This window comes from Pundamilia nyererei, unplaced genomic scaffold (genome assembly GCF_000239375.1).
Source record: "Pundamilia nyererei isolate P.nyererei 1_Seehausen unplaced genomic scaffold, PunNye1.0 scaffold00004, whole genome shotgun sequence".
Classification (NCBI taxonomy): Eukaryota; Metazoa; Chordata; class Actinopteri; order Cichliformes; family Cichlidae; genus Pundamilia; species Pundamilia nyererei.
The window spans coordinates 932676-942447 of NW_005187405.1; the positions used below are offsets into that span (position 1 = coordinate 932676).

The window sequence follows — 9772 nt, forward strand, 5'->3', positions numbered from 1 at the left end:
TACTTTCTGGCCAATCGGCTTCTTGCCTTTTCTCTCTTTTCCCAGACCTGTCACTGCTCAGCCAATGAGATAGGCTGGGTATCAGAAAATAACCGCCCATAAGAGACGAACAACAAATATGGAGTTTTGAAATTGTAGCAAGTTGGCGGCCAAAAAGACCCTAAATTTCGGCGTTTTTGTAGTTACACGAGTGGTAGTTTTCTACCTGACTGAAGTGACGCGATGCAATCATATCAAACGTAGTTTATGTTTTGTAGCAGGCGCCGTTGAACGGGTAAACAGTTCGGTATCTTGGCTTCGACAAAAACAAGGCTTAGTAGCTAGCTAGCTAAAGCCGTAGCATTTGCTGGTTTTCACCCTCACCGTGCTTTGCTCAATAAGAGACGAAGAGCACGACCCGGGCAGAAATGGAGAAGGTTGGTTCATAGATACTTAATTCCTGAACTGTTTAAGTTGCTATTCGTCGAATTGCTTGTTGTAGCAAGTGCGACGTGCTGTAAATAGACTGTCACATTACAAATACGTCACCTTGATAAATGTGAAGGGCAGGAGTTGTTTGTGCAACCTGCCTGAGTGTGTTTTCTATCTGGTAGTGTATGTGTGTCGCAGCTGCAGTTACACTTAAGTGTTTATCGTTTTATTTTTCTGTTGTGTATACAGAGAGATTTCTTGAAGGGACTGCCCGTCTACAACAAAAACAACTTCAGCAGGTTCCATGCAGACTCGGTGTGCAAAGCCTCAGTGAGTGATGCTTGTGTTTCTCATTATGCTCAGATGTTTTCATTTCTAATCTGAGCTCAAGAACGTTTTGTCATGTTGTGATGCCTTTATTGATGTCTGAAGCAGTTTAAACAATAATAGACTAACTTGGACCTCTGTCTTATTCTTTCTTTTTCTTTTGGTAGAACCGTCGACCATCTGTGTATCTTCCAACTCGGGATTATCCCTCAGAGCAGAGTCAGTACACACCCAGTGAATGGCCTCTAGGCTTTTACGTTCTTTCTCACAGATTGCTAAACTTTGGACTGATGTCAACTTGTCATAGGCTTATCAGTATCACCTTACAGTGTTGTGAAAAAGCATTTGCCCCTTCTTTGTTTCATATTCTTTCTTTTTGCATATTTGGCACACTTTCATGTTTCAGATCATTAAACTAATTTTAATATTAGTCAAAGTAAATGACTGAGTAAATACAATATCCACTTAATTAACTGATCATTTGTCAGGGGAAGCCTGCTTAGCCCTGTGTGGAAAAAGTAATTGCCCCAACCCCTGTGCAGGCATAAAAATCTCAAAAAGGAACACATTATAAAACAATCTAAAGAAACAGCAGAGAAACAAAGTCACTGACCTCTATCAGTCTTTGGTTACAAGCTGTTTCTAAGGCTGGGACTCCGGTGAACCACAATGACAGCCATTGTCCACAATTTGGGAAAACAGTGGTGAACCTTCCCAGGAGTGTCCCATTACGTATGGCATAAAACTAACACAGCATTTAATAAAAGCAGCATCATACCGGCAGTCAAACATGGTTGTGGTAGTGTCACGGTCTGATGTTGCTTTGCTGCTTCAGGACAACTTGCTGTAACAGATGGAACATGAATTCTGCTGTATACCAGAAAATGCTGAAGGATAATGTCCTGCTATAACTTTGTTGTGAAGCTCAAGCTTACTTGATTTATACAGCAGGACAATGATCCAAAACATACACCTCTGAAAGGCTCAAAAAAAGGTGTTGGAGTGGAGTGGACTAGTCAAAGTCTAGACTTACTGTAAATCCAGTTGAGATACTTTGGCATGATGTTAAACAGGTCGTTCATGGTAGAAACCCCTTCAATATGGCTGAATTAAAACAATTCTGCAAAGAAGAGTGGGCCAAATTACTCAGCAAGTTCACAGCAATGTGAAAGACTCATTACCAATTGTCACAGAGATTTGATTGTAGTTCTTGCTGAACACAGCTGAGACTGAGGAGGTCACTCATCCAAGTGACGAAACGTTCTCTCATTGAAAATGCTACATCCAGATGAACAGAATCAACCTTTTGGGATGTACTTACCTGGATGATTGAGCATGCATCAAGACAGGGAAAGGTGTTTTTGGATAGCTTTTTTCCTTAAAAAATGAAATCATAATTTTAAAAACAGGCAGTTAGTCAGGTTGTCTCTGTCTGACATTAAAATTTGTTTGATCCAAAACATGTAAGTTTGACAAACACGGGGGGAAAAACAAACAAACAAAGAAATCAGGAAGCTGGCAAATACATTTTCACATCACTGTATATGATGTCTCATATTGTTACTCTCAGCAGTAGGCATTAGATGTGTGCAGTCAAGTAAAATCACTTATAAAATGCTCTATATGGTTGGAGATGGCTCATCATTTAACATGTTCACTTTGACTCAAATATATTGTCTACCTATTTATGCATTTAGAGATTATTGGCTGATTCATTGATATCACAATTCTTTTTATTCCCTAAACATTGATGTCTGCATCTTCCCCAAAAGTCACTCTACATAAACACTCTGCATCTATTATGCATTTCTACATTTGTTTTCTCTTTTTGCATTGTGTGCTTTTGTGTTTCTCATGATCAGATCATCTCTGTTTTTGTTCCTCAGTCATAGTCACAGAGAAGACAAACATCTTATTACGTTATCTACATCAACAGTGGGATAAGAAGGTAAAGGCTTTTAAATATCGTTCATCTAATGGAGGAAGCAGTTTCTGCTAACTATATTGTCTATGATGGCACGTCTCCATTATGTTGTAGTTCAATGGTTAACGTCCTTTTCCTTACTCCATCAGAATGCGGCAAAAAAGCGAGAACAGGAACCAACAGAAGGGGAGAACACGGCACCTCCACGAAAAATTGCAAGAACAGACAACAGAGAGCCGAATGAAGCTTCATAAACTGCTGCGCCATCGATTCTCTGAATAGAGACTAACCCACTCAGACAAAATGCACGAGCCGCTGCAAAATACATGTTTGCAAACAAGTTTGCCACGGCTGCACAAGCAGTTTGATTTCTGACCACAGCTGTCAAGTTGTTCTTAATGTTTGGACTTGACTTTAGAGCTCCTCCTTAACCAAATACCTTTTTCCTCAGTTTATTCACTGCTTTCATGCATTGTTTTCTTCACTTTGAGGAGGCCATACTTCTACTTCAGAGGTTTGTTTTTTCTTTTCATAGTAGTCTTAAAATGATCAAACATCTACCTCCTTATTGCTCAGTCCCTGTGGTTTTATTCCACTTACACCCATGTAGTTTTTATTTAAAGATGCCAGGGATTTAAAAAAAAAAACAACAACTTTTGGGCTGACCCTTTAAAGGTTTACAGTTGCAGTAATTCACACATATCTGAAATGTGCATGTGCTGTGAGATGACCTTGTGGATATTTTTCAATCAGGAACTTACATTTTTGAATTATGAACAATTCCTGTTGTTACTTATGTCATTTTAGGTAATCTTTTTCAAAGATTACTGCTATTACAATAAGTGGAAATAATTATTTTAATAGTGGTTCAGGTTTAGCGTTAGATTCAGGGTTTGTTTTTTTATGAGCTGTGTTGCAGAAACAAGACGAGTGATTGAAGAAATGTTTTTCTCCCGATGAATAATAACTATAATGATTTATTGCCTTATGTGGAAATGAGTGTGTTTCCACTTGCGTCTTAGGGTGCCCCTTGGTTTACATTGTGTTTCAGGAAGATTAAGCACTGCAGAATTGGATGGACTTTGGTGTAAGAAAACATCCAAGCCAATATTTATACTAGAGGATGCAATTTTTACTTGTACATATTTTGTAGCTAAAATCTCAGCTTCTTAATACTTCAGCAGTTGGATCTTTGTAATGGCACCATCAGCACAGTATTTGACTGAATATGTGTAAATTTACACTTTAGCCATACTGTTGTTTTGAGGGACTACTGAGCATCCTAGATGTAAATGTGTTGTTCTCATGTGCTTAAACACGTCAGTCATTTGAGCCATGTTGAGGAAATATATTTGGATCAACAAGGTTCAGTACATACATTGCGAAGAGTGAAGCTGCTCCCATGGCTCTGCGAATCTTGTATATTTGTACAGTATGTGTATTGTGATTGCCCTCACCTTTTTATCAGGTAACAAGACTCACTCCAATTTTGTCTTTCCCAAGCTAGCTGTAGTTATCCTCAAATTGTTAAGACAACTTTTATGCTGTAGGGAGTTTCTGTAAATGAAACAAAAGCATTTAACTAATTTGCTGAGTTTTTGCACCTTAGGTAAGAAATACCTTTTGAAAAGTTTAACCTGCTACAGTGTACACGAGCCAGCCACAAATTAAAACTGACCTTATGTCATGTCGATCCCCCCTCGTACAACAGCTTTGAGTGTGTGGAATTTAAGGGATGGGTCAGTGCTTTGGGCTCTTTGTGTTGGTTGAGCTGTTCCTGGGCAGTTTGATGTTTGGCCAGAAGCAAGTGCTGTCCTTAATCCACTTATGTACTTTGTTTAAACGCCCACTTTATTTAAGAGAAAGTGGGTGATAGACTTGTGTATTTCATCTTTCAGAGGTTTTATCAGTGTGTCTGACTCATGAATGTTCACTTTCGTCGCTTGTGCAGGTCAGTGGAATGAGAGTACACGTAGATTTCACAAGTACTACTTTAAACCTGAAAGAGGCAGTGTATTTTCTTTAGCTTCATATAAGAGTCACCCATTTCTCCTGATGTCTTATGGTTTGTATTCCATCACTTGATTAAGTTTGTTGTTTTGCTTTGAGTTGATTGTATAGCTGTATTGTCAGTTTTGGATGTTCTTGTATAGATTGCTCTGTGACATACAGTAAAGATGACTCTGTAATCAGCAGCCAGTCTTTGGGTGAAACTGAAGAAAGATCCTTCTTTCTGATTGCATGTGCAAATATGCAGGTAATATACAACACTTTAAACACTTGTTTATTTTTTTATAGCTTGGCACCTGAAAGCTTTAATACCATGTTTATATAAGAGAATACACCAATGACCACTTAAGTACAGTTCTTTTAATAATTGGTTGGACCCACTTGTACCCTCAGAAATGCCTGAATTCTCCACAGCATAGATCCAACCAAGGGCTGGAAGCATATTTCAGAGGTTTTGGTTCATATTGACATGATAGGATCACACAATTATTGCAAAATGGAAATTGCTCAAATTTTCTATTGTCCAGTTTTGGTTAACCTTTGCAAATTGTAGCCTCACTTTCCTGTTCTTTTCTTGACAACAATCACACCTGCTTTGGTCTTCTGCTGTGTAGCCCATCAGCTTCAAGGTTTGATATGTTGTGCATTCAGAGATCCTGATAATTTGAGTTACTATTGCCTACCTATCAGCTCAGTTTCCAAAATACTCTAAGACCAACCTCTCTAGCACCAACAACCATGTGTTCCTTCCTTTCCCGTTCTGATGCTCAGTTTGAACTACAGCAGTTCATCTGGACTATGTCTGCATGGCTAAACAAGCAGTTGAACAGATATACCTAATAAACTGGCCTCTGAATGTATATGAGCGTTTTAATTCAAGCCCTACATCCAGCAAAGAAATTGATCCAGCAGCGCGGTCAGTCATACAGTGAGTGTTTTATTTCTCGATGGGCGTTTATTAAAGTGAGATTTATTTGCATCAAGGAAGTACATTCACTAATTTATGTAGTAAAATAATTCATAGAAAATCAAAGTTAAGAAAAATAGAATTTTTTTTTTTATGGTCACAGTGAATAAATCTGACCTATTGCGGAGGAATACAATGGCTTTGAAAGTGCTTCACAACTAAAAAGACATAATGGAGAAGTAATGCATGCACATAATGCAACATGCATTTTATACAGGCATCAAAATGAAGGAGAAATAAACACAGAATGGGAAGTTGCTGCTCGTGACCTCTGACAAAAGGGCTCATTGGTGATAAAGTCCTGGAAATTGAGGGGGGGAGCTATCGTTCACATCAATACAGTGTGTTTGGTGCTGTTGAAAACCACTCATGCAGTAATTGAACCTTCATTAAAGGTTACTCAAGCTCCATTCAAGGAGTTATGCTTACTGTACATTTTTACATGGAAGTTAGATAGTCGAGTGTTAATAGATACAGTTTAATGTTTTGTGAGAAGTAAGTTACATGAAGTGTGAAAGTCTAATCCTCGCTGACTTTACATGTGGTCCTCATGACTGTTCTCCTGCAGTGCAGGTGCATCAATGTCACTTGTATTCTGCTCTCCACTTTATAATAATACACTGGTTTGGCTGATCATTTATTAAGTCTTTGAGTTGGAGCTTTCTAAATCAGTCAGTTGTTTCGATTCAGCTTTATCTGACTCATTCGAGGGTAATTCCTCTGAGGATGTGTTTAACTCAACCCTACTGGGTTGAGTGTTAGCAGCCTGGGTGGTCAGCTGTGTCCCATTTGCGCACACCACAGTACCCTCTGACTTGCTGAAGCTGAACAGCTTCCCAGGACTGAATGTCCGGTTGGGGGATTGTGACCTCTCCTGGCCACTAGGGGGAACTGAAGAGGTCACTATTGACCCCTGCGTGGCTCCAACTGCCACTGCTGGCTCTTTTTTCACCTCAGGTGACTTCAAGAACTTCAGAAATCCCGGGAGCTTTGCTTCGCCTCCCGTTGGGGACTGAGCCGGTGAGCGTGACGTGCCGGAGGAGAACTTCCCCTGAAGAGGAATGATCTGCTTAAGCTTCATCACATTGTTGTTTCCCAGCAGAGAGCTTGGTCTCTTGGGCTTGTCCCCTGGCTTGCTTACTTGTGTTTTGTCATGGTGATGCTGGTGCTGGGTGTCTGCCTTATGGCAGTCACTCTCCTGACGGGCTTCGGCCTGCAGCTCAGCATGACGCTGAAGCTCTTCTTCTTCACGCCGGCGCCTGAGCTGCTGCTGGAAGTGTTGTTGGGCCTGCAGCTCATGCTTCTAAAGAGGGAGAAGTTTGACATTAAAGAGAGAAGATGAGGGATAAATACATATAGAAATACACATTGAAATATTATCCATTTAAAATATATATACTAACAGTGATGAAATGCAAACATAAATACAAATATCTAGATTTTTTTCCATTTTGGCTCATAGTTGTGTTGCTATCTCTATAATGAGACTTATCATCACGACAAGATGCCAACAAGACTATACAGACAAACACATACAGTTACTTCTTCATTACAATCAGAAAAGGCTTCACTGGTGTGCATTGTTGGATAATGCACACCATGAGGCACCAAGGGGCACAAATGTAGAGATATACAAAGACATGACACAGTATGCAGCCAACAGCAAGCCTTACGTTGGCCGAAGGTCTTTCAAGCTATCACAGTTATACCTTGAAAGCTTCCCTTCGTCGGTACTCTAGCTTGGCCATCTCTTCTGCTACCCAGCCAGGGATATCAGGGATGGCAACATGGATGATGTACTTTAGGAGGATTGCAAAGTGCTGTAAACCACCAAGACCACAAAGGGACACTCTCAACACACAGTTCCACCAAGGCACAATGGCATTCTCCCACTCCCGCCTGTCTTTAATATTTCTATTGAACATGTCATACAAATACCAAAAATCACAATAAATATAAGAAAATATCATTTTCCACATTTACAGAAAACAAACAAAGGTCTTCCCTGCCAAATCTACACGACTGCAAATACCTCCAATAGGACGATGGAGATGATGGTCATTTCAGGACTAAGCCAGGGGAACAGACGCTGAAGCTGCCCGCACTGACCAATAAGGTAGCAGTTAACTATAATGGCTATCAAGCCCATGGCCTCCATCGCAGTCTGGTGACACACAGGGAGAGATATTTACATATTATCAGATGCCCCTGCTGTGCACACTGGAGCCTGGAGGCTTTTCTGACATTTTTCAAAGCATGACACACACTGACCTGCCATTGTCCTATGTTCTCCACCCTCTGCCCAAACGGTCTCTGCAGGCCGGTACAGAGCTTCAGGGCATCGCTGCGTATTTCGATGATGTTGTTGATAAGGGCGCACATGGCCGCCAGCGGAAACGCAGAAGAGAAAAGCACCACATAGCCAAACTGAATGAACATCTCCTGGTAGTCCTGAAGTGTGTCCTGTCAGGGTCAAGTTGTCGTTAAGCAACAAAATTTCTATTAAATGTTAAATTATTTTCAATTTAAGTGTAGTCCTACCTCGTATGTCTGCATACAACTCTCAATCTCGGCCTGGGTCAGAGTGACAGTTTTTGGCTCTTCTGGTGGATCGATCCATGATTTCTTGTCATCATTGCCCTCCCCCACATTCCTTCTTCTCTGACAGACAGAGGTGGTATTGTCTTTGGTGTCCTGCTAAAGTAAATATTAGACTGCTAATGTAGTAACAGGAGCTTTAATTCTATAGCTTTGCATTGCATACTTTAGTTGTGATATTGTGAGATAAATGACTCTCAAACAGCACAGTGTAATATTGAGACCTTTGATACCTATTAAAGCAAAGGACGTCAATTTTGCATCTTAAAGACATACGGCAAGAATACGAAGCAGCAATAGAATCTGATACACAGTTCAATTAAGAAAACCACATACTTGAGGCAGCACTTCACAATCACTGTCCTCATCGCAGCTATCAAAAATACTGGAAGGATCCATGCCCTCCTCCACCAGCGTGGGACTGTCCTCTAGGGAGCTGTCATCCGCTGCCTGCGTGTCCATTGTGACATCCTGGTAGTCGACCTTCTCGGTGAAGCTGACTTTACGTTGCTTCATGGCACTGTCGGTCATGTCCCACTCTTCCTCTGTCAGCCTGAATCCTGCTTTCAGATCTCCTCTTCTCTTTGGCTCTGGGTTACCGTTTGCACTGTGACTCACAGGAATTCCTCTGGGACTCAGAAAGGAATAGGATGTCATTGAAGCTTGAGCCTTTCCCAGAGCCAGGCGGCCATATTTGAGCACGATTGCTTGGAGAAGCTCCCACAGCACCTTTGGAGTGAACACACCGAGCTTGTTTTGCTCATACAGGTAAGGCTGAAGGACCTCTTTGATGTTCTGTAAGAACTGGCGGAAAATCAGTAGAGTAGCTAGCATCTGTGAAGAGAAGGACGGGATCTGTTACTATGCTGAATGTAAGAATGACATCAAAGCAAGACCCAGTGATTGTTGAGTAAAAGAAAAAACAGACTCTGGGATTCATAATAAACTGGTGCTTAGTTCAAGAAATTGTGGGTGTTGCTGTTAAAGCTTTGATCTTGTATGATTTAAAGTTTAGGGCAACAAATACAGTGTTTCATTATTATGCCATGCTGTGCAATAGTCTTGAGCAACCATCAATTCTTTAAATTTACTTCTGCACCGTGCATCGTTTGCACTGTGACTGACAGGGATCCCTCTGGGACTCAGAAGGGAATAGACTTGTTTCTAATTTTTTTAAAACTGGTGTGGATCAGTAGTTCTCCAGGCTTTCTAAAGGTCTTCCAAAGCTTTTCTTTAGACATTGGCTGCTTTTTCACTCAGTCCTTGTACCTGACCAATTTCTTTTTGTGTGCCAAGTTGCAGGCTTAAAAACAATCTACTGCAGACAGACCGTTTCAGAATCATTATCATTTTGACAGATAATGGAACAAAAGGCACCCTACATCAGAAGATCTTTGAAGGTCCTTCAAGAAGCCTGGAGAACTACTCCTGATGACTGCTTGAAGAAAGCTTTCTTAGGAGAGTTCAGGCTGTACTGAAAAATAAAGTGGTCATATCAAATATTGACTTTTGAGGTTGTTGGAACAAACTGGTTT

The 9772-nt window shown here is 40.6% G+C and overlaps 2 protein-coding genes across 3 annotated transcripts in view; one reads left to right on the forward strand and one right to left on the reverse strand.

Annotated features, from left to right (window-relative positions):
* Window positions 1-54: 54 nt before the first annotated feature.
* Window positions 55-5532, forward strand: LOC102210460 (DET1- and DDB1-associated protein 1-like). The gene is made up of 5 exons (XM_005721038.1): window positions 55-416; window positions 661-741; window positions 906-957; window positions 2625-2686; window positions 2812-5532. The coding sequence occupies exons 1-5, from the start codon at window positions 408-410 to the stop codon at window positions 2914-2916; spliced, it is 309 nt and encodes a 102-aa protein (XP_005721095.1). The 5' UTR covers window positions 55-407; the 3' UTR covers window positions 2917-5532.
* A 57-nt stretch (window positions 5533-5589) lies between these two features.
* LOC102210764 (anoctamin-8-like) overlaps window positions 5590-9772 on the reverse strand; it is an 18610-nt gene continuing 14427 nt past the window's right edge. Inside the window, exons 13-18 of one of the 2 annotated variants that reach the window (XM_005721039.1) lie at window positions 8574-9071; window positions 8181-8333; window positions 7911-8102; window positions 7672-7803; window positions 7349-7459; window positions 5590-6942 (exon numbers count right to left, since the gene is read on the reverse strand). In XM_005721039.1, the coding sequence (XP_005721096.1) occupies window positions 6280-6942; window positions 7349-7459; window positions 7672-7803; window positions 7911-8102; window positions 8181-8333; window positions 8574-9071 (1749 nt within the window). In that variant the 3' untranslated portion in view covers window positions 5590-6279. Of the gene's footprint in view, window positions 6943-7348; window positions 7460-7671; window positions 7804-7910; window positions 8103-8180; window positions 8337-8573; window positions 9072-9772 lie in introns of both variants that reach the window. The other variant, XM_013912700.1, reaches the window with a different exon arrangement.

Bases quoted from the DNA above. Each gene is read 5' to 3' on its own strand.
- LOC102210460 (XM_005721038.1), top strand. The intron at 958-2,624 runs GTCAGTACACAC...TTTGTTCCTCAG, and splicing joins GGATTATCCCTCAGAGCAGA to TCATAGTCACAGAGAAGACA. The intron at 2,687-2,811 runs GTAAAGGCTTTT...TTACTCCATCAG, and splicing joins ATCAACAGTGGGATAAGAAG to AATGCGGCAAAAAAGCGAGA.